Raw genomic sequence first — 24,210 nt, 5'->3', positions numbered from 1 at the left:
AAAAAAAAGTCATCACATTTGCTTTCAGATTTAATCAAATGTATGCATCAAATAACACTAACGATCATAACTATTCATCCTTATACTAATGTCTTCTTAAAAGAACTATGAAATAAATCAAATATTGCATGTAGACTTGTTAAAACGTCCTGTTTTAAATCAACTGTCCGGATACACAACCACAGCATCTGGTTATAAATGTACATATTTGCAGAGATTCCTATTCCCACAATGTAGTGCAAAGTCCAGACTAGACCAAGTGCAAATAATTGCATCTACCGTATACTAAACACAGTGTTTTTCCACATGAAAGTTTGAATCAATAATTTGTGACCGAGAAGCTAAAACAAGGAAAGTGAAAAAGTCATTGGTTTTTTTAAAAACTCTATTTTAGAACTCCATATGACAAATCATTCAGTCATACCCTAAAGGTCACACTCTTGAAATCATCAAATGCATGTAGCACAACTGAACTGCATTATTTGTGATATTAAAGGTATTACAAAGTTTTGGCATATGCGAATTAAAAATATTCAATGATCGTTGTCGCAGTTGAAATCAAGTCTAATTTGATGAAATTGTAGATAATAAACTCTCTATGTTGTATAGCACCCTCTCAAGACTGATATTACTTAAGCTCTAAAACAATGTTTCTTGACTACGATCGACCGATTTGCAATTACCGTTTGGTAATTATATATCAGAACTGCATATTCTAAAATTTCATGGCTGCAGCTACCATGGAATGGCTTTAGGAGCTGTTTGAAATATTTGAAATATACCGGGAGCACCGGTAAATTTTGATTATTCAATTTCTTGAAAGCAGAAGTGTTTTAGCAGTTAAATGTTTTAGTGCTTATAATACATCTACAGGGGCATCCAAATACATCAAAATTGTAAAGAATTACTATCAATCGAATTTTCGAAATTTCCAAAAACTTTGCATTACCTTTAAGCTTTTTTTATTGTCACATCAAAATAGTGAATTTCAACATTCTGACATCATTTTGATGATCTGCGCATGCCCCATGTTATCTACCTTGTCCACCACCAGAATCGAGAACGGGTTCACCTCTTATTTGACGGTCACCTCAATCCAGAACGCCATTCTATCTAGCTGCAACGCTTTGTAATCTGAGGTCATTCAAAGTGGCAGGCAGGTGGGAAATATGCATATGCATGATGAATACTTCCCATTTAGACATCATCATGTTCACTAGTGTGGTGAATGGGCGTCGACTGGAATTGAAACGGTTTCAAACAGTTTAAAAAGCAAACAAGGGGTGTTGATTACCTGATTCAACACACTCCCTGGGTGTGCATGGCGTTCTCATCGATACAATTGAAAAGGCTTTATTGATCGTGTACGTTAATGGGAAATTTTGCGGGATTTGTATTTGGTATCCTTACCTCTTCAGCCTTCATCATCTTGAAGATGTCTCCAAATTCTGAATTTTCCCCTGTGCCAATCACAATACCCTGGACAAAACAAGAAAACATAAAGGATCAAATGGTCTTTTTCAAACACAGTATGTTCAAATATGTATGAGCTTTAAAAAGAATAACATTGACTTTGGCTCTGGCAGTCATTGCAAAGAGCAAACAGAAAACGTCATGACTGCTGATTTCAATAAATTTTCAGTGGTATTTTAGGAGGCACTAAGCTGGAATTGCACCCATGAGCTCATCATAAAAAGACAAGAATATTGCTCCACACACACACATACACACACACTACAAAGCAGTTTGAAACAGGTTCCCATCTCATGGGGAAAACAAACAATCAGTAGTTCAGCTTGCTATGCTCAAAACATGTTATAAGTTCTGGAAAAGCCTTACACGTATCAAAATTGGTCCCAAAGAAATCAGACATATCTAAAGGGGAAAGAGGATAGTTCAATAAACAAAGGAAGTATATTGTTCACTGTTCTGACCTTGCCATGGCCATTCCTAACAAGTGTTCCCATGTAGGCAATGTTCTTTCTCGTGGTTCTCTTTCCATTCTGGTCCTTGGTCACAATCTGTGTGGTCTTATTACTAGGCTTGGTCTCCCCGGTGAAACTGGATTCATCCACTGCCAAGTCAACAGCCTGTGTGACAAAGAATGACATATGAGCAATTATTAGTCTTAATATCATCATTGCCATCATCATCATCACCATCATCACCATCATCAACATCATCACCATTATCAACATCATCACCATTATCATTATCATCACCATTACCATGAGGAGGCGCGATAGCTCAGCCGGTAGGGCAGTGTCTCGCAATACGACGACCCGGGTTCGAAACCAAGTCAATGCGCTAGTGCCCTCTGGTAAGGCATTAATCCTCATTACCAGGTCCCTCGGAGAGGACCTAAAGCCGTTGGTCTTCTGGTTGCTTACTAACATGCATTTATTTTATGCTTTCTTAGCAGTCAGGTAAAAACCACCACCACTATCTATCTATCTTTCTATCTATCTATCTATCACCATCATCACCATCATCACCATTATAATCATTATTCACAGCCGTCAACAAGTCTGTCGGCACAGACTCTAATTGCCACTTAAATATAATTTCATTAAGTCTTGAGCAGAGCCTAGCTCTCTCTATCTCTGGCCCTGTTAGGAGCAGCTTTAGTACAGAGCCTACAGGATGTACTAGACCCTGAAAAAGGCTTGGTCTCTTATTTCAGACACAATGTTACACACTACGGCTGACAGGGGTTTTGTGTCTGCAAACTAGCTTTCATCTTGGATGGGTAAACCACATTCAATCATTGTAGCCTGGAGTGTCTTCTCTAGTTTAAATTGATAGAGGTTTGGGGATACCACAATACCGTGGTCTATTCTTGTACAAAGAATGCAGTGGGATGTTAATGAGCTAAAGAATGTGACTCTCCTTGCACTGCATGCACATCCTTTCTAAAAGACTGAGAATTTTGTATTCTATAAACCGAATAAGCATCTATGGAACAGGGGAGGGGCATGTTGACAAGACTTCTGTCATCTGCCTAAACTGGATTTGTAAAACCTCTATACATTATTGTAGACCCTTTAAATGATTAAACATAAATTCATTACAATATGGTGACCTAGCTATCCCTTGAACTCTCACCTCTATCAGCCTCATGTCTGCAGGAATCCTGTCTCCGATGGACAGCTGAACAAGGTCACCAGGGGTCAATGACCTTGCCAAAAACTCCTTCACATGGCCATCCCTGATGCTGGAAGATACAAAGTTACACAAGAGATAACGTGTATCAGATAGTGCATGCTTTTTTAGGAGATTCTGTGCTTTGTATCTTCTAAGACATAAGCTTTATATCCACCAATGAGTTAAATGAGGATAAAACTGAGGTTATACATGTAGCATCTCGTTTCAGAAAGTCCTCCCATTTACCATCTGTCGAAATTGCTAATGTTCCGATACAACCTGTCAAAAGTGCACGTAACCTTGGTGTCATCTTTGAAAATGATCTTAGGATGGATGATTATATAAAAAATATTTGTCGCTCAGCTTCATATGCCTTGTACAAGATAGGTCGTATTAGAAATTTTCTTGATCAAAAATCTACCGAAACGCTTATACATGCATTTATTACATGCCGTCTTGATCAATGCAATAGCCTTCTTTATGGCCTTCCGGACTCACACATTGCAAGACTCCAGAGAATCCAAAACTCTGCTGCCAGGCTTGTAACACGCATGCGTTCTTGTGAACACATCACCCCAGTACTTCGCGAATTGCATTGGTTGCCGGTGAGGTACCGCATTATGTACAAAATCTTAGTTTTAACTTATAAATGCATTCATGAAACGGCACCAATTTATCTGCAAGAATTAATCGAGGAATACAAACCCTCCCGCAGTTTACGGTCATCTTCACAATTAAACCTCGTATCTACTTCTGTGTCAACTCTTTCTTATGGTAATCGCTCCTTTCGCAAAGCTTCTGCTGAACTTTGGAACAGATTACCTTTAAATGTAAAAAACTGTCAAACTGTTAACCTATTCAAAACTAGTCTCAAGACACATTTATTCAAAATTGCGTTTGATGATTAATTACTCTGTTCACTTTGACGTGTATTCCATATGTATTGTAATTTGTATGTCTATTTGCATTTTTAGTTTTGTATAAGATGTAATTGTATATCAGTCTATTTTGTGTGTATAGCGCTTAGAGACTTCGGTGGTAAGCGCTTTATAAGTAACGTTTTTATTATTATTATTATTATTATTATTATTATTATTATTATATTATTTATTATTATTATCATTATTTATTACCTATTTCATGCCTAAACAAATGATCTTTCCATATGACCATTGGCTATAGGTAATTATTAAAGTCAAAGGTCATATTCAATTGGACATATGGTCGAGATTATATCATTTGGGAAACATTGTAAAGAATGTCCATTTTCCATTCACAGAAATGAAAGACACTTTATACATTTTAACTTTCATAGACTTCCCTATTTTTAAGATGTTCCTTTTTCTCCAGAATCAATCACAAGTTCATATTCACTTGATTGATTGGGGAACCATATATTCAAATCACAACCTTCATGTGTAGATATAAGATGTGACCCCTACTGTTAAAAACTACACTACACATATTCAAAAAGGTATATGCCTACTCTACTAAGTATTGGACAGATTTTTGTTTATGACCGAAAATTCATTAATTTCTTGGGCTGAGTGAAACTCAAATATTATATAACGAATAAAGTTAATGACCTTGATTCCATTTTTATATTTCACTTCAGTTTAAATATAAAAGAAAATAAATCACTAACCAGCGACACATGGGTGGCACCATGTTGCTCAACTTTTCTAGAGACTTTTCAGAGCGGTACTCCTGCATTTAAACAAGAAAGAAAGGGATCTAATCAATATCAATTAATGAAAAGGGGGGAGACAGAAAGAGATAGAAAGAGAGAGACAGAGAGAGACAGAGAAAAGAGACAGAGAGAGAAAAGAGACAGAGAGAGAGAGAGAGACAGAGAGAGAGAGAGAGAGAGAGAGGGGGAGAGAGAGAGGGGGGAGAGAGAGAGAGAGAGAGAGAGAGAGAGAGAGATAGAGAGAGAGAGGGAGAGGGAGAGAGAGAGATGGGGGGGGGGGACAGAAACAAGAAAGTATTTTGGCATAGAATTGGGGTACATGTGCATGATATTTTTAATATTTCAATCAAATCAAACATTCTTTTTAGTCCATAAATCCCATACAACATTTCAACAGATAATACAAGATCAACAAAAAGAGGTAGAGTAAGAAGGGAGACAGAGACACAAAAGAAGCAGAGAGACGAAAGGATATCATGCAGAAAAGGAGAGAAATAAAGAGAAAGAGAGAGGTAAAGAAATGCTAAAAATCATTTATCATAATCTATTTGTAAAATATAAAAAATCTACAAAGAAGAATGAGTTCAAACCTGAACAAATGCCACTGTGACAACGATGGTGATTGCCTAGTGAGGGAGAGAGCAGAAAAACAATCCATTAAAATTGTATCGCATAGATAAACAAAGCTCTTCATGAGTCATAACAAGACAAACAGAGCTCAAATTGAATGATGGATGACATTTCAGTAAAAGCATCCAAGGTAGCACATAATAGGTGAACGCACTTTGCTTTCGATAACAAAGTGTCATTCCAATGTCAAGATAAACCAAACATACCGGTACTGTAATAAAACCAGAACATTATCTCTGCTATCAAAGTGTATCATACTCATGTGATGCCACATGTATTTCACAAATCAGAATAAGGGCTGTGTAGCATATAACTTGACTTTAACACTATCAAGTAACTTTTTAGTGTATTTCCTTTTTTATATTAAAGAGCCAAGGTTTAATATTTGTGACTGATTGTGCTCTACATTATAGCCAGCGCTCAAAATACACGGGGGCGATGGGCGATTCGTCCCCGTGAGCTACATAATCGCCCCCGTCAGGTTGCTCACGGGGGCGATTGCAAAATTAAAAATTGCCCCCGTGGAATTATAAAATAAAGATTGTCTTTTCTGTTATAACTTTAATGCAATATTGAGTTTCAATTTTCAAACCTTAAACCAATGAAATGGAACTCAGATTAGCGTGCAAGATTTCTCGTTCTATGATTATTATTACCGATTCAGCTCTCAGTGCAGTGCTGCCGTCAGCAGTGGTTATAGGCCTACTGCGCCGTTAGTAACAGTACGTGTTCACGCTGCCGCCCCATTTCTGCTGGAGCTGGAGGCGATCGCGCAAGGGCAGAAATATGGTCATGGAGAAGTTTTTCGTCGTGAAAAGCGTAAAACCCGCTAGAATCTGGTGATTTCAAATGACCAGCAAATAGTGAACCTCGAACAGTAAATCAATATCAGGGACTTTAAGATTTGCACTACGAGAATGTGGACTGCAACATATGTGTGACCTCCTTTTAAGGCACTGCCAGTGCTTAAAAGGATGTCACATGATTGTGACTGCCAGTGCCTTAAAAGGACGTAACACGTCCCACGTCCACGCAAATCTAAAAGTCCCTCTCGGGAAGAAGAGGAAGACCAAGATGTCATTAAATGATATGGTAACATGGGCAGATCTACGGGGGGGGGGGGGGGGGGGGGGGGGGGGGGGGGGTTAGGGGGGGGTTTAATATTTTGCGCCGACTCAGGCGGCCGGTGAATATTAAAGGTAATACAAAGTTTTGGTATGGGGTCATGAATTTGGTTCAAATTATCATATTGAAAGCATATGCGATTTGACAATATTCAATGATTGTTGTCGCGGATGAAATCGAGTCTAAAGTTATGAAATTTTAAATAATAAACTCTTTATGTTGTATAGCTCCCTCTCAAGGTCAAGATATTAATTAAGCTATCAAACAATTTTTCTTGTCTAAAATCGACCGATTAGCTATTTTTGAAGGAAATTATATATCACAACTACATATTCTGAAATTTTCATGGTCGCAGCTACCATTGTACATCCGTAGGCGCTATTTGAAATTTATCAAAATTTACCGGGAGCACCGGTAAATTTTTATATTCAATTTTTCTCGAAAGCAGAAGTGTTTACGGGGCTAAATTTTCTAGTGCTTATAATACATCCACAGGGGCATCCAAATATATCAAAATTGTAAAGAATCACTATCCACCCAATTTTCAAAATTTCCCAAAACTTTGTATTACCTTTAAAGCGGGGGGATGCTGGAGAGCAGGACCACTCATTTTTTTTTTTTTTTTTTTTTTATCCTTTTACTTTCACCTATCCCAGATAACCCTAATTTTTGTGTTGCTGCTTTATATGTAGATGATAATGCATGATTACAATAAATAGAGAGAGAGAGAGAGAGAGAGAGAGAGAACCACCATCATTATGCAATGGTTCAGGGTTTGTGTAACGTAGGCCTACGTATCGGCACAGTAAGATCGGGTATTTGTATAGAGGTATTCCAAAATGACATTCTGATAATCAACATTTTGTTCTGTTATCAAATGTATATACGCATAATACAACTGATCTTTGTGATTTCTTAAAGTGACATAGCTTCTTCTCCCCCTGCAAACAAAAAAGAAAACAACGTTATTTAATAAAAGGATCATGGGACAAAATGATCATTGTGATTCAAATTGATGCAAGGATTTTTTTTGAATAAGCAATGCTTTTCACCAGAATCTTCTTTGTAAAAACGACTTTTAAAGATCTCAGCCATGCAATTCTGCCACTGTGTTGAATGATCACTTTCACATTAGGAGAAGTGTATTCTAAATTGAATGGAACGTCTCAACTCAGTAAGCATGGCTGAGATTTGTAAAGTTGTTTTTACAAAGAAGATTCTGGTGAATAGCAGTGCTTATTCAAACAAATATTCGCATCAATTTGAATCACAATAATTTGTTGTCGCTTAATCCCTTTTAATGACCTTGTTTTCTTTCTCGTTTGCAAGGGGAGAAGAAGATATGTCATAGTGTGGTACGGTATGTCACTGAAACAGCTCCCGTAGGACTTTTGTGCAAATTTTTTTTGTGCATTTTTGCATTTTGGGATTCATTGGGGTCCGAGCTATCAGAAATTGATGGGGTTCAAATTTTCCGGATACACCAAATATCTCTATTGTGCTCTATATAAGCCATTTTGGCGCCCAATATGGACCCCAGGAAATGAAGGAGGGGTCTGAAAATTTGAACCCCATCACTTTTGGCCAATTGGGACCCTTTTGAAGCCAAAACAGCAAACAAAAAAAATCAACTTTGGCAAAAAAAATCATACGGGATTACATACCATACCGCACTACATCATAAAGATCAGTGTTGTATGCGTATATATTATATACGCAGGCCCCGCGGAACGTTTATCAAAGTGGGGGGCTAAAGTATTTACGATCAGGTAGAGGGTAGCGAGCGTAAATTGGTGGGGGGGGGGGGGGGGGGTTCAGGGGGTGGAGCCCCCGGAAGCTCAGGGGTTTTAGGCATTTAATTATGGTCAGAGAAGCACAAACATTTGATGCCGCATTTATGTCACTGGCAGGTCAGGGGGGGGGGGGGGGGGGGGGTTAAGGTTAAATTTACGTTAGTATCCTATTTTTTACCGGTTTGGGAGGCTAGGGTGGGGGGGCAGCCGTTAGAATCGGCCCATGGCTCCGCGCCTGTACAAAAAAGCACCAAAACCAGAATCGCCTCGCCGCTACGTGGCTCAGTAAAGAAAGAATGTAAAGTTTGCTCCGAAAAAATGAGGAGGAAATAATGTGCACAACAGGAAGAAATCGAGAGAATCCTAACATGTCTTTTTTTATGAATGAAAATCATTTTGTCTTATTCTTCTGGCGACAATTCTATGTTAACATTTTTGTATTGCTGCTTTTTTTTTTTTTTTTTTTTTTTTTTTTTTTTTTTTTTTTTTTTTTTTTTTTTCAAATTGATTTCTTTGATTCATGTGTTGATTTGTATCTTGAAAACCAATAAAAACATAAAAAAAAAAAAAAAAAAAAAAAAAAAAAAAAAGAAATCGAGAGAATGTCATCACGGGATGACAATCAGTAACAGTATGTAGTTTGTAAATGTGTAAGAGGGAAAATGCTGATTAAAATGATAATGAGGAAATAGCAAATAAATGAGGGGTATCCTAGGTACCAATTCAATGAAAATTTGTATAAAAAAGAGCCCCCGTCAGTACTAAAAGAGCCCCCGTGAGAAGGCTCACGGGGCTCTTTTTTGGGGGGAAGAGCCCCCGTGGACGAAAAAGTAATTTGAGCCCTGATTATAGCACATGTAGGCATACATGTGCATCAATCATACAACATATTAAAAATCACAAAATACAACAGGTTATTAATGTATCAGCAATGATTTAAGTACATGTAAAAATGCATGCATGCATACAATGTATGCCTAGCAGCACAGGGAGATTACAAGTAGGCTACCAGTATATGTAATCTGAACGACCAACAAAATCTGTATTGGAGGTCAAAAGGGCTGCACTTTAAATAAACTACCAATGTACATGTAGTTACAAGAGAAGTATGTATACATGTACCGGGTATGCTGTTATCTTTTCACAGCTAGCTTGTATGTATAAACTGAAACCTAAAAGAGCTTGAATTTCAGAGCAGGTAAATTTAGAAAGTCATAAAAGTGTCCACAACTGTGTGCGGATGTCAGTCAAACATCCTGTGCAAATTAACTCTAAAAAATTAAAGAAGGTCCAGTAATCTACTTGAGAAATTCTCTTTTGAAATGCTTTAATAATTGTTAAATATTTTCTGTTTCACTTGCATTTAATGACAGTCTTTTTTTTTGGGGGGGGGGGGGAGGGGGGTTGGGGTTACAACCAGCCCATCCCCCCTTTGAAATCCAATTGGCATACCTTCCATGTATTAAATATAAAAGAAATAAATTTTGCCCTTATGTTCAGCATTGTGCCCCCCCCCCCCCCCCCTCCCCTCACAAAATTCTGAATGTGCCTCTCCATGACCGATAGGGGTTGACTACTTAATTTATATCACATGATGTGCATGTTCATGTGTTAGAATATGAATATGTACTTTACATGTACATAAAGTACTGTATATCATCCTGTACTAGCTCACTGGGAGCTGAATTTTAATACATTTATGACATGTAGCTTTTGATAATACACTTAACATTTTCTACAACCAAGAGTCAAGTACAATGGAAGGTTATTAAAACTGTGTGTGGGTATTACCATAGTGATGCTGAAAGCATCGTCAAACTGCCCCATCACCACGGAAACCACAGCCGATACCAACAGCAGCATGATGAGTGGATCTTTGAACTGGAAAATTAAAAGAAATGTATATATAATATATATATATATATATATATATATATATATATATATATATATATATATATATATATATATATATATACATACATGTATATAAATATTATTTAAAAATTCCTTAAATCTCTCCAAATAACCTCTCCTTAAAAAACTGGGTAACAATACAAGCATGAATAATTATTTTATCTGTTATACACCAAATTAACATTCGCTGAGACATTTTCAAACTTTTCAGTAAATGTTCACACTGTCAGCAATCTAGATGCAAGATAGAGACACACCCAAAAAGGTAGTATTCTGTTTCACTCTGCGAAAGTTCATCTATTTTTTAATCATCAAATAACCGTAGGACACGATTTGCTTTATGATGAACAAACAGATGTGTAATTTAAAATCAATATTCAGTTTGTAGAATTAAAAAATGCTGTAAATATTAATATGGTCCATAAACACAGTATACACTAAACTCACAGAATGGATAAGTTTGAATGCAGCACTTTGCACGATTTTTTCTTTATGATGAACTAACAGATGTATCATTTAAAATCAATATTCAGTTTGTAGAAGAAAAAAATGCTACGAATATTAATGTGGTCCATAAACACACTAAACTCACAGAATTGAGGAGTTTGAATGCACATGGCTGAACCTAAAAACTTTTATTGGATTGTAAATGACAGCCATTTCAGTGGCATACTTGACAAATTGCCAAAATTCTGTGTAGTAAATCACGTATTTCATATTTCACAATGTCCCCAAATCTTGACAAGAACCAAAATTGGCAACAAATTTATGCATGCAGAGGTTAATCCTAGGTTTATGTGAAACAATCACAATATCTTTTTTTATGAAAACGAACAACAACTTTAAGACTGCATCGGATAGGTTTCGATACACTGATTAGAGCAACAAAAAAAGAAGTAACATATGAAGAAGAAAAAGTTCCTACCTGGCCCAAGTATCTCTTCCATAATGGCTCCTCTTTGCTGATCTCAAATTCATTTGGACCATGGACATGTAGCCGTCTCTCTGCTGTGCTCTCGTCTAGCCCCTCACAGGGTCCGCTCCAAGATAATCGATAACTTCATCCACCGACAAGCTGGCAGCCTTGAGAGCTGCCAAGAGCTGCATCATCTTATCATCCTCCTACAAGGTGCAAGGAAATTGGTTTGGATTCCTCTCTTAAAGTGATGCTATCTTTATACTCATTTACAAGCAAGAGAGAATATGATACATGCACATGTTTGTGTATTCAACTAGTCATATACTGTGTGTACACAGTCCACCCTGATACTCCACCCTGGCTGCACGTAAAGTCCCCCCTGATATCAAGTTTATAGTTAATAAACTTGATTGTGCACACAGTGTATGTGGCAAGCATTGAATCCAATGACCGGCGTAATAGTATATCTGTAAAGCGCTTAGAGACATCGTAGATGTATTAAGCGCTACCAGGTATATAAAACTGGAATATTATTACCGGTAATATTATTATCAATAGAACTTAGAAGCAAAAAATGAGAAGAACAGGTCAGTGAAAGTTTGAACAAATTCTGATTAAAGATAAGAAAGTATTGAATTTTTGAAGTTGCGTTCAAGCAAACACAAATGAGCTGTGATGTTGGGAGATCCCCTCCCATTTGCTCTGTACTAAAAAAAAAAAAAATCAGAAATGTTATTTTCCCTCAAGAAAATTGTCCATCATATGTCCACCCTATTAAAGAACAATTATTGCAAATATCTTTCTTTTCAACCCCCGTATGGAAAAAGTCAATCCCTTCAACAATATGAATAAAAAAGAAACAGAAAGTTTATGAACCTTTATGCAAAGAGCAAATTGGAGAAGAGCTTGCAAGATACGTCACAGCATTGCCAATTGCGTTTGATTGATCGCAACTTTGAAAATCCAATACTTTCTAATTTTCAAATAGAATTTGCTCAAACTTTCACTGACCTGTTTCTCTCATTTTTTCAGCTACTTTTAAAGCCAACTTAATATCAGGGTAGACTTCTCCTTTAAATCTTCTCTTGCTTACTAAATGTAGCTGCATGGTTTCTCATTTCAGTCCACTAAACTTCTGCAGTGTCAAGTTTGGTCAAGTCAAGTCTAACTATATAACAACAAAAATCCTGGGGAAATCCAATTAGTAGCTCATCAGATTTGGTTCACTTCATATCAATATGCTTCCACTGTAACACAATATACCAAAAGCAGTTTGATAGTAGTAAAGTGTACACAGATGGCACAAATAATATAAGAACAGAATATATGATACTTCACACTCTTCTCACAAAGAAACATCTGCACAGAGAGTTAACAAAAACAATAATCTACATTGCATTTCAATGTTTGACATAAGAGGAGGGTTCATAAAACAAGAATTAACTGTTAAAGGTAATACAAAGTTTTGGTATGAGGTCATGAATTTGGTTCAAGTTAACATATCGAAAGCATATGCGATTTGACAATATGCAATGATTGTTGTCGCGGATGAAATCGAGGCTAAAGTGATGAAATTGTATGAAATACACACTCACTCATGTATGGAATAGAAACAAAAGAATCAGTCATGCATGCAATGCATTCTACATAATACAATGGGTAAATTTAATGAAGTGAAAGAAACGCTTCATTATTATTCCAAGGCTATGAACTTTAGCAATGTATAATAAATGAGTGAACATACATTGTATGTGGCATGGCTACATGAATAAGTGTGCATGGATAAAACAACTTGATTGCTCAAATCTATAATTCTGACAGAAATTTTGTAAAATCCAAACAAGTACAGGAACACAGCTACACATGTAGTGTACCAGTATTTTAGTCCAGAATTGTATGTCAATGGGTTGAATTTTGACATTAAAACCACATGCCTTCTTGATAACAAAACCAAATTTGTATTGTTTTATTTTATTTTGTTTTATTTTTATTTTAAAGATAAATAATGCTTTTTAGTTTACTTAGATAAAATTTCATGGGGAAAATATTTAGTTTGTTTGATTTGATCTCAATTTGGTAATATGATTCATGGCAATATAAATGGGAAGAGGGGGGAGAGGGTATTTAAAGGTAAGTGTACTTAAAGGTAATAAATCATTAATGTGATCTCTTCCACCCATTATTAAAAATGGGAATGGTAGAATAACATCTGTCGATATATAATGAATGAATATTTCGAGGAAAAAATTGCCTGTTGATTCACTACAGTCTGTTTTGTAGGTACCTAGTTAGGCCTACTGTACTTACATGTACATGGAAGTATATTGGAAGTGATGTTGGAATTTACCAATGCAAAAGTGCTTATTAAAACAGATGGACTCAGGAGATATATGCTCAACCCCCCCCCCCCTCCAAATCCAAAACTTTGCATGTACATAAATGATCATGGAATATGCTGACCAGGTTTAACCCTGGTCAGACAACTCCCCCCCCCCCCCCCCCCCCCCCAACATTCAAAATGGTCAATGGATGCAATCGGATAATAAAGCTAGGATCTATACCAATGTTTTAAATGTGATTAAAGATGTAGATTTTATAAGTGCTATATAAATATTATGTATTGTGAATGGGTATCTTCATTCTCTTGATGTGACATACCATGCAAAGTCATTTATAAAATACATTCAAATTCTTGTATGCTTCCTTCCCATGAGTGTTCGGTGATGAAATGTTTCATTCATCTGCTCTTGTCTTTTGAACTATAATTTTCAGAACACCATTTTCATAATTAAGGTGTGGCTTTTCTTGGGTGAAGGCTTTACATAAATGAAATATATTTGTCAACTGCTACTTTTAGTATTTTTAAATGTTATGTGTTATACTACTTCCCCTATTACGTATATATTTTTCACCAAATATTATTTTGATCTTCTCGGCTATGATTTTTCCCTCATTGACAATTACAGGTTTTGTTAAAGAATTAAAATGTTTCTATAACGAAGGCTTGGTGCATGATACAAGTACAAGTTCGCCTGGTTCGTCACATTAACAAGAAAATGACCACGCTATTAAGAGTATCTTCACTTATACATCCCTTGTACATTTGCATAAGGGGTATTGTAGATCAATAGGCATGAATAAAACTCATCTTTCAGCATACATGTACCTACACTTTTTCTTGGGGATGAGGTTTCCTCTTAAGATCAGTGGTATTTTGGTTATATAGTAAAATGCAAGTTGATCGACCTTACCTTCATGGGTGTTCCCTAGTAAAACATGGATCACTTCTGCACTGGAGGGTATTTGAAAGAGTCTGCCTTAGAAGAAGCTGAAAGCCTTTTGGGAGGAATTATTTCTGGTCAGCTTTCTGGTTGACAACACACAGCTGCAGCACACATGGATATTGGCTGATATAAAACATATAATGCGAGAATGGCAGGTATGAAAATAGGAAGTAGAGTTTGCAATAGAGTTGATACAGTATTCTTTGCATGGGGTCCAAACTGTAATTAAAGGTAAAGACCAGTATTGGAAACGCCCCAATTTCAAAAAATGAAATGGAAGCTCTCATTACCAATCATGTGAAAGAATATGTTTTGACTAATACATGATGATAAAAAATTTGCTGGGAAACTGCCTACTAATTCATATATTTGGTAAATTTGTTTCTCTCATGGTCTGTGAGAGATATAGGGTAGCCCCATATACATCTTTCTGTGTATAGTGTTTGTAACTTTACGAAGAATGGGCCAAATTTCTTATCATTTTGATGATTCCAGAACCTTGCAGATGCTAGATGCTAGATGATCAACCTTTTCTGATCGATTCCACAACGTTTCTTTCACAATGCATTCGCATGACCATAACTGGTCTTTACCTTTAAAGCCTCCTTTTTTCACTGTTATTTGGCAGAGAGCCCAACTCCCCCCTTCACAAGTGTTCACATCAAATTGTTTGGTATTTTCTATTCAATTCTAATAATTGTTTACATGTGAAGAAGTACTAAAATAGAGGTACATGTACATGTATTTCCTGACTCAGTCTTATTCATACAAAATATATACCTGTACTCAATATAATTTGTACCAAGGTAATTGCATGAAGATGGAAAATGCAGGGAATGTACAACTACAAGCAAAATATTGTTACATAGTTCATCTGGATTATAGGCTGTAAATACAGACAGTTCCCTCTTTAACTTGGCTTACCTCGAAAGGATGCAGTGCGACACGGTGTGCTACGTGCATTGAACGCCCCCTTTCAAGAAAAGCCCCACCCCCCGCTTATCTTGAAAGGATGCGTTGAGAACGGAGTACCCCCTAAACGCACCTTTTTGGGATAAGCAGGAGGGGGAGGGGGGGGGGGGATTTTATCAAAAAGGGTGCGTTGACTAGTCTTCCACATCAGTCTTTTAGAATTTATTAATTTAATTCTTATAAACGCCTGATCTGCAAGAATATGTAAAACGCAGTTTTATTTAGTTTTCTATCTGTTTCAATTTAAAGGTACTGTCCCACCCATTTGCAGGCCAAAAAGTTATTCAAAAAAAATTTAAACGACATTTGAAAGATAATACTAATTTAGAACTTCCCTCAAAACGAAAGGGCTTACAAATGGCTTTTAGTGGGAATTGTAACGACCATTAGTTGTCAAATCGACTTAAGTGATTGCAATCACTGAAGTAATAGTCTGATTTTCAGTCCCTTTTAACGAATGGTTGTACATTTTATGCTGCACAAAGATTCAATCAGTTTAATTTTGGCCATTACAAGTATTGGGTTATTGAGCTCATGTACATGTACCTGTTACACTACAGCTCATTTTATGTACGTTATTACCAAAGAAAAAAAGATGTCAGTCAGCCACTCAATAGTGTCCGACAGTAAAGTCTAGAAGGTTAATGGGTTTCCTTGCATAATTTGAATACCAGGACACTGCTCATGTTTAAATTTCACAGATAGGACATACATGCCTAATTCCTGCAAAGTTCTACAGAATTTGATGATGGCTGCAAAAGGGACATAGTACATCTTTAAACAACTTCAATTTCTATTCCTTAAATTCCATTCTAAATGACTGATGAGGAAGACTAGTCAACGCACTAACCCTGTCCCTTACCCTATTTTATCATGTTATTATTAGATATATCATTCTAACTATTAAAAAGCTGTCCCCATTTTTTTTAAACTTGGGTGGCTGTCGCAAAAGGAAATCTTAATCAAATTTATTTAGAATCTTTCTTTTTGATTGTTTTCATTATTATGTTTCTTGAATCTTGCGAGTTGTTATTTATGAAATATGACGTGTTAAATTTGTACTTATTCCAATCTGTAAATACTTTATCTACTTTTAATTTATTGTGCAGGGTCTAAGGGGTAGTAGTTCGCTAACTTAAGAAGAGTAAGTGCTTAAATAAATCTGTAAATAAATGAATAATCAAATATTCAAGTGTAGAGTCTAGTGACAGTTTCATAAATTGAAACAACCCCCCCCCCCCCACTCCGGCAGCAAAGCATAGATTTAGAGAGTCAATGTTAATGCGTATTGACCTCTAGCACTAGCACTGCACTAATAATAGGCAGCATTTGCACCATGAATAGTCAATATACTTATACTACACAAATGCACACAATCATGCCGATGTGGCTGATCGGCAAGTTTGACAGTAGACTATTAACTAGTTTTTAGATCTAGATCTAGATCTGAAATATTAAATACAATATCGGTAGGCTTAAAGTGAAAAGTTAAGTTAAAAAATTTTTTAGATCTAGATCTAGATCTAGACCTAGGCTATTTATTTAGGTGTCATCAATGAATTGTCACTAAACTGTCTAAAGTACCGATTTTGAGTGAAATCAGTATTCAGTTGAGCTATGTACAGTGGTGTTTGAAATGTTGAGAATCAATAGCACAGCTTTGTATACAGCTAGCTCCTCTATGTGCCCCCCCCCCCCCCCCCCCCCCCCCTAGCTCTTTCAAACTTGAACCCCAGCTAGGCCTACATCAATAATAATTACTGGGACTAAACTGAAAATACTGCTAAAAAAACAAGCCACATCATTTTTCTAAATTTACATGACTATTCTCCATTCAAATGTTCAACATTCACAATTTATCAACTCTCCATATCTAACTTTTACATATAATGAAATAAACTTATCCTTTTTTCTCCCATAAAACTAATTTCTCACCAGTTTAGCGCGATGAATAACCGTCAGGTCAACTTGAAAACTGTGTGACGATCTCGTTTAGTTTTCTGTCTGTAGCATCACAAATTGTAAGTTTCATTATATTTTTGTTTAATCGTGAAAAGATTTAGAGGGAATGTGTCATTAATATATTTAGTGTTATATTAATATTCATCCAGTAAATTCATAAATTCAATGTATCTTTCCAGTTTCCAGTAAAATTGAACGAAACTGAAGAATCTAGATTTGTATCAAGTCCCATGTACCTATTTGTGTGTGTGTGATTTAGCCTGAACGATCATTCATTTTCAGATAGATCTAGTCTAGTCTACGTTTCATTTCAGCATAAAAATAACTATAGTCTAGCCCTAGGCCTACATTTGATTTGGTAATATTTGCAATTGCTATTTATGGATTTACATTTGTCTATTCATGCTATGTACTAATATATTCCTGCTGGTGTGGTAAATCTTGATTTAGATCTAGGTCTAGACCTAGACTCTAGACCTTGTCAATCTATAATAATTTTTTTTAAATTATGAAACAATAGATCTATGTCTTGTATATTTTGTTTTCTGTATTATTTCTGCATGTGAAATGTGAAATCAATAAACTCAAACTCAATCTCAAAATAAATGAAAATGATGAATAAGATCGTCTTGTGAATAAATATTTTAAAGTATAAATGCATCCTATTCCTAGCATGCATAGTCTAGACACTTGTATTAGACCCTAGAAATTGTAAAAATGAACTAAATTACAAATAATTATATTAATGTTATTAGCAAATTAACATTTGCTTTGTTTCAATATAAAACCGAAAACGTTTCTAAAATAAAAAATATTGATATTTTAAATTTTCAATCAATTTGCTGAATTTCCTTTCTCAAAAACAGTGGAGGACAGATGATGTCATTTTACTTTTAGAAACTTTTTAACAAAAATTGCAGAACTATAAGTCTATAAGACTTTAAAATATATTAAAATATTTTAATTGAAAAGAAAGTAAGGTAAATATCATGTGATAACATAGTAAACAATTGATTTTTATATTTTGCAGAGAGCCATGAGTACCACACGTGGTCTTATTCTGTCAGTATGTGCTGGGGTGTGTGCTGCCACCGCATCACTATGTGCCAAATTGGCAATGTCAGGAGAGGAGGTTGCAGAATTCTGTAGTTATCTTCATCAGATCTTACGGTCAGATCTTATACCACCATGTTCTGTGGTAAGTATCAATAGCCAAAAGGAATCACTAAAATTTACATCTAGCAAGGATTCAATATAATTTTTTTTTTTACAAAGAGGATACTTGCACAAATTACAGAATATGTTCAGGATAAAAAATGGACATCTTTATCATTTTATTAAATGGGATGGTTCTTGAAAAAAAAATTCTATGCGCATTATTATCAACTGCAAATGTTATCGAAAAATCAAATACTGTACTTTTTGGTTGAGAATATGTTTGATACACTGATTACTGATAATAGATATATGTTGATTCACTAGTAGATGAATACAGACATTTACATCTTTTCCTATGGTCCTTAGTGTCAATTAACTCTGATATGACCACTGGATATGACAATGGAAATTTCTATAATGAATGCAATTTCATGATGTGAAATATGAATACAAAAATCATTTTGCATTTTGAACTACCCAGTAATTGATACGTCTTCAAACAAAAATAATTCTCAAAAGTTGCAGGAAAAAACACACACAAGTGGCAGATATTGTAAAAGAGACTACCATAGAATGAAGAGCGTAATTTTTTTTCCCCCTTCCATCTCACATTCTTTTCCAGATTGCCATTGCAATGAGGATTGGAGTGTTTTCTCTCATTTTTATCTTCAATGGTCTCATGTGGACCCTGTTTACAAAGTCCATGCAGCTCTGTCCATCATCATTACATGCCACTATGACAAACAGCTCATCAAACCTCATATTCAGTGTAAGTAAAAGGAAATTAACCTTAGTGTTAATTATCGGCTCAAAAGTTTTGTGTATGGTAATACCATTTAAGGTTATTTAAGTGTTTAAAGTCAACTTTCCATTATTGAACCATAGATTCACCTACTTTCCAGTTTATTGTCAATATAAAATGAAAGATGTTATGTAGTAGTACATTGTGTGGAAATCCCTTTAAATAATAATAATAATAATATTTAATTGTTATATAGCGCTTAATACATATGTCTCTATTAAAGCGCTTTACAAATTGACAAAACCATGCAGTTATACCAGTGCCCCCCCCCCACCTTTCCCATTTGTCCTCCCCCTCCCCCTTCCCTCTGCCCTTACCATACACGAGCCTTGCCACTGCCTGTTACCACAAATATAATTCACATACGACGTCTCATCATTGTGAATAAAATTAGTAACTCTGAATTTCTCCTACAGAGCCCTACTCTTATGTGGGAGGACAACTTCAACTTTGTCATCCTATATCCAACCTATAACAGGTCTCTGTTTTTCTCTCTTCCCTTGTAGGGCTTGATGGGTCAGCTTCTCTTTGGCGAGACGCTCTCATTGAAGTGGTGGTTCGGTGTCTCGCTCATCATCGTAGGATTATTCTTTATCAACAGAGGGCAGCAGACCAGTGATGACAGCACCTCTCAAGCCCAATCTTTTCCGAAAGAGGATAAAAAAGATAGATAACGCTGGAATATTCATAAGGAAGCATGGAAATGAGATATTTTCTCTCTCCACCTTTTCTCCAGGAAGAAACAACATATGTGACACTTTACCCAATAATATTTTTGTTGGGGTGTAATAGAAAGTGCAGTGACCTGAGGCAGTTGTGAATCGATCTAAATGATCACCTCTGTACAATTACTCTGGGCTTGATTCTGAACCACATACTTTGAATAGTGACATTAAGGTCTGCCCTCAGAGTCAAATTTTTATCTATGTGGACGAGTGTTCCCTACTTCAAGGCAAGACCGACTAATCTGTGATGTAGCGCACCGTTTTGGCAGGCCTGGTTTTGGAGTGTCTATATGTACTCCTGTTGCCTGAACCAAACTATCAGCAGTAGTATCCTTGGGGAAGAGAGATTCTCAAGTTTACTTTAAAGGTAAAACAACGTTTTGGTATGGGGGTCATGAATATGGTTCAAATGAACATATTGGAAGCATATGCGATCCTACAATATTCAGCGATTGCTGTCGCGGTTGAAATTGAGTCAGAAGTTATGAAATTGTAAATAATAAACTCTTTATGTTGTATAGCTCCCTCTCAAGACCGATATTACTTTAGCCTTAAAACAATGTTTCATGACTATATTATATATCACAACTGCATATTCTGAGATTTTCAAGGTCGCAGGTACCATCGAGTAGTCTTAGGTACTATTTGAAATATTTGAAATTTATTGGGAGCACCGGTAAATTTTTATATTCAGTTTCTCGAAAGCAGAAGTATTTTAGGGGCTAGATTTTCTAGTGCTTATAAAACATGCACAGGGGCATCCAAATATATTAACATTTTAAAGAATTACTATCCATCCAATTTTCAAAATTTCCTAAAACTTTGCATTACTGTTAATGTAGCATCGGTGATTTCAGAATGGTCAAGGGTTAAGTGCAATAATCAATGACTAGCTGCATGTATGTGGTGTGTGGAATTGGGCTGTTGATTTGGTATTAAAAGCAAATGGCAGAACAAGCAGCATCTTATTTGTTTTCCCCTCCATTTTTAGTGTGATCATTCCATTCCTGCCAGTTTCTTTGGAGTATCCCATCTACAAGAATAGTGTTTTCTACAAAATTGTGAATATATAAATATGAAATATTTTCATAATGTGTAATAATGTCAAAATAAATAATAATTTTCTTTAATATCGAATAACCCAGCCATAGACTTTTGTGCATGTTTGCATTCTGTGTGTGATTTGATGTGATATGGTTCAGGTTACCGTTCAACAATGTCTACATAGGCTTACCGGTACATGAACTTCACATTAAACATAATACTAAACTTAAGAATAACTGTGTAATAATAAAATCTCAATTTTATTAAACTCCTGATCCTGAAATGTGCAAAAGTTAATATATAAGCAATTAATCATCATCTTCCGATACCCAAATATCCTCAAAGAATTAGTGCAAATATGACTAAGAACCCTCATCCTTGTTGATAAAAAAAACTTTTACTGTGTATGCATGTATAAATTTAACTCTCCATAACCCAATCCATCGCACAAGTCGATGTTTTCCCGAAGTCCAATCAATTAAAAAATATTTAAAAAATGAAAAAGAAAAATGAAAAACAAAGTGTTATTTACACTTCCAAGTCAAATTTTGCATTATTTGAACAAATTTGTGTGGCCCTGACAGATTCAATGTTTTAATATAAATGCAGAGTTAACTGTATTTTACACATTACATAACATTTTGTAGGACTACAATGAATATTCAATACAGGCCTACCGTAATCAGTTTTTTCTGGTTAAAAAAGGGTAAATGTAACAAATATGTACTAAGAAAATAATAGTAATAAGCACTTGGCATTAAAACTGGTCTGAAGCTATACTAGATGAATACAATTAAGGATTGCATTTGAAAACATAAATTTAGACATTCTTCTTCCTTCAAAGTTGGACAAAGTAAGAACCAAATCCCATAGAAGAATGTCTTCTGTATTACAAATATTTCATAAGAACAATTGCCTGCTAATCAAAATGTCTTACAAATGGAAGAATATACTATCTTTGACTTTTATGCCAAATTTACATATTTTTTTTACAAACATTGTGGTTATAATTATATCACTTCAATGACAATCCGACTACAATTTTTGGAGTTCATCTTGTCACAGCAAAATTACTAAAGATCAACATTTAGAAAGGATTATATATACTGGTATTGCTTATATATCTAGTTTATGAAGAAAACCCAAAACATGACAGATTGGTACATGTTCCAGTTTTAAATCTTCATATTTCTTGACCCTACAGCATTATATGGGTCAAAGAATTCTTGACCTTTTTATTTAGTGGCAAAAAAAAGAAAGAAGAGAATTTCATTATTTCACTAGGTGCAGCATATACTAAACAAATGAAATCCTTTTTGTCTTTATTGTGAACTCTTCTGTAAACGAATAGTTGCCTGCAAGGTCATTCTTTAAATGAATAGGTGTCAGTTGCCCGGAAGATCATTATTGCTATCAATAATACATAGCTGCTGGAATGAGCGAATTTATAATGGCAACTGACACAAATGTGCCACAACAGGCATTTACAAAATGTAAACATCTGAATCACTGGGAAAAAGGCAAAATATCAATAAAATACATGCCTAGATAATCATAAGAGAAGTCTCTGAAAACAAAGTCAAGGCCGCTATCCTGTCAAGCTTATAATGTATTTGCAGTATAATTAATTATTTAGAGACTTTATTGTGCTAATACACAAAATACAAACACTGCAATAGTACATGACGCCTGATAATCAACATATTCTTGAAATGCAAAATGAAATCCTGATTGACAAAAGAGACCCTCGGAGGTAAACTGAAGCACAAGCTGCAAAAAATACATATATAGTACATGTTCCTTTGAGGTATACTAATTAACACAGAAATAATTCTAACACGAGGAAATAAATCCTAATGAAATACATATAAAGTGTGCAGCGTTGGGTTTAGAATATAGGATTGTTCAAGAGCTCAACACATAAAAACTCTACAAAGTCATAATAAAAAACCTATCACTGACTGAGCCAGAATTCAAAACACTGGAAATGCATGTTAATACAAGTACATTGAAACAAATTGGCCTTCACTGGTCCACATAGTGTGCTTGGTGCAATTAACTCTACTTGCGTCAACTAAATCTGGAACTGAATAACAATCGTACTTGCCTGGTCAGGAAAGTAGAGCATATTGACATTTTAAAGTATACCGATCACCTAAAATAATAATTTGTGTACAGCTAAATGTTTAAAATCAACCCAACGGAACTTCACCTGAGAGTCTATAGGTGAATGGATATTAAAGGAGTATGAATAAAATAAGAATAACATAAAATAGCGTACACGAAACCCCAAGTCAGACTTGGGGGCCCTATTTTATGTGAACGTGTGGGCACGTCGAGTGATCTACTCATGGATGTGTCACGGTATAGTGGTTCATTCACTTGACTCTTAATCCTAGGGTTGAGGAATCAAATCCCAGCCAGGCATTAACGTCTATTGACAAGACATTAATCCACATTTGCATCTCTACACCCAGGTGTAAATGGGTACCTGGCAATGGCAAGGCCCTCCGGAAGAACAACACTTACGGTAAGCTGATGAGGCATCCCTGGGTAAACCTAATCATTATTATTAATATTACACGACAACTATATATGTAACATGGCAAGACCATTTTTGTTTGTTTATCATTTTGTGGTCAATACCATAAGCTTGTAGTCTGGTACTAAACGCAATAATGAACATAAATTGACTTCAAAGCTGATTTTCACTTGATATTTCGGTAGGTTGATGACCTTCATATATATATACATATATATATATATATATATATATATATATATATATCAAATAAATACAATTATCAAGTAAGAAATAATATGTGATTTGCAGTATTGTTCAATTAATGTCATCAAATACACATCAGGAGATGCCAATTTCCACCAGAAAATCGCAGCATTCCTATTGCTTACTATTAGTACTTCCCAAATAAATCAATTTGAATGGAAAAGAAGATATTAACCTTCAAAATAGCAGCATTAAAAAGAGAATTTGTAAGACTAGGTAGCTCTGCACAAGGAGCAAATTACAACATGGGAGAAAAT

At 35.5% G+C, this 24,210-nt stretch overlaps 2 protein-coding genes across 2 annotated transcripts in view; one reads left to right on the top strand and one right to left on the bottom strand.

Moving 5' to 3' along the window:
* Positions 1-17,429, bottom strand: part of LOC115920964 (calcium-transporting ATPase type 2C member 1-like) — a 32,148-nt gene extending 14,719 nt beyond the window's left edge. The window contains 10 exon segments of the mRNA XM_030977792.1: positions 1,411-1,479; positions 1,935-2,090; positions 3,106-3,214; positions 4,790-4,851; positions 5,425-5,460; positions 10,174-10,263; positions 11,225-11,322; positions 11,325-11,421; positions 14,470-14,625; positions 17,410-17,429. Coding sequence (XP_030833652.1) covers positions 1,411-1,479; positions 1,935-2,090; positions 3,106-3,214; positions 4,790-4,851; positions 5,425-5,460; positions 10,174-10,263; positions 11,225-11,322; positions 11,325-11,421; positions 14,470-14,475 — 723 coding nt within the window. The 5' untranslated portion in view covers positions 14,476-14,625; positions 17,410-17,429.
* Positions 17,419-20,614, top strand: LOC105439926 (transmembrane protein 42-like). The gene is made up of 4 exons (XM_011669495.2): positions 17,419-17,495; positions 18,467-18,634; positions 19,217-19,363; positions 19,903-20,614. Exons 2-4 carry the CDS (start codon positions 18,473-18,475, stop codon positions 20,068-20,070), a joined length of 477 nt encoding a protein of 158 aa, XP_011667797.1. The 5' UTR covers positions 17,419-17,495; positions 18,467-18,472; the 3' UTR covers positions 20,071-20,614.
* Positions 20,615-24,210: the final 3,596 nt, after the last annotated feature.

Source organism: Strongylocentrotus purpuratus, unplaced genomic scaffold (genome assembly GCF_000002235.5).
Source record: "Strongylocentrotus purpuratus isolate Spur 01 unplaced genomic scaffold, Spur_5.0 spur5_contig_810, whole genome shotgun sequence".
NCBI classification, from domain to species: Eukaryota; Metazoa; Echinodermata; class Echinoidea; order Camarodonta; family Strongylocentrotidae; genus Strongylocentrotus; species Strongylocentrotus purpuratus.
This window is presented reverse-complemented; position numbering and strand designations above follow the sequence as displayed.

Excerpts from the sequence above, each read along its gene's own strand:
- LOC105439926 (XM_011669495.2), top strand. The coding sequence starts at position 18,473 with ATGAGTACCACACGTGGTCTTATTCTGTCAGTATGTGCTGGGGTGTGT. Across the intron at positions 18,635-19,216 it reads TTATACCACCATGTTCTGTG|ATTGCCATTGCAATGAGGAT; the intron begins GTAAGTATCAAT and ends ATTCTTTTCCAG. Across the intron at positions 19,364-19,902 it reads CATCAAACCTCATATTCAGT|GGCTTGATGGGTCAGCTTCT; the intron begins GTAAGTAAAAGG and ends CTTCCCTTGTAG.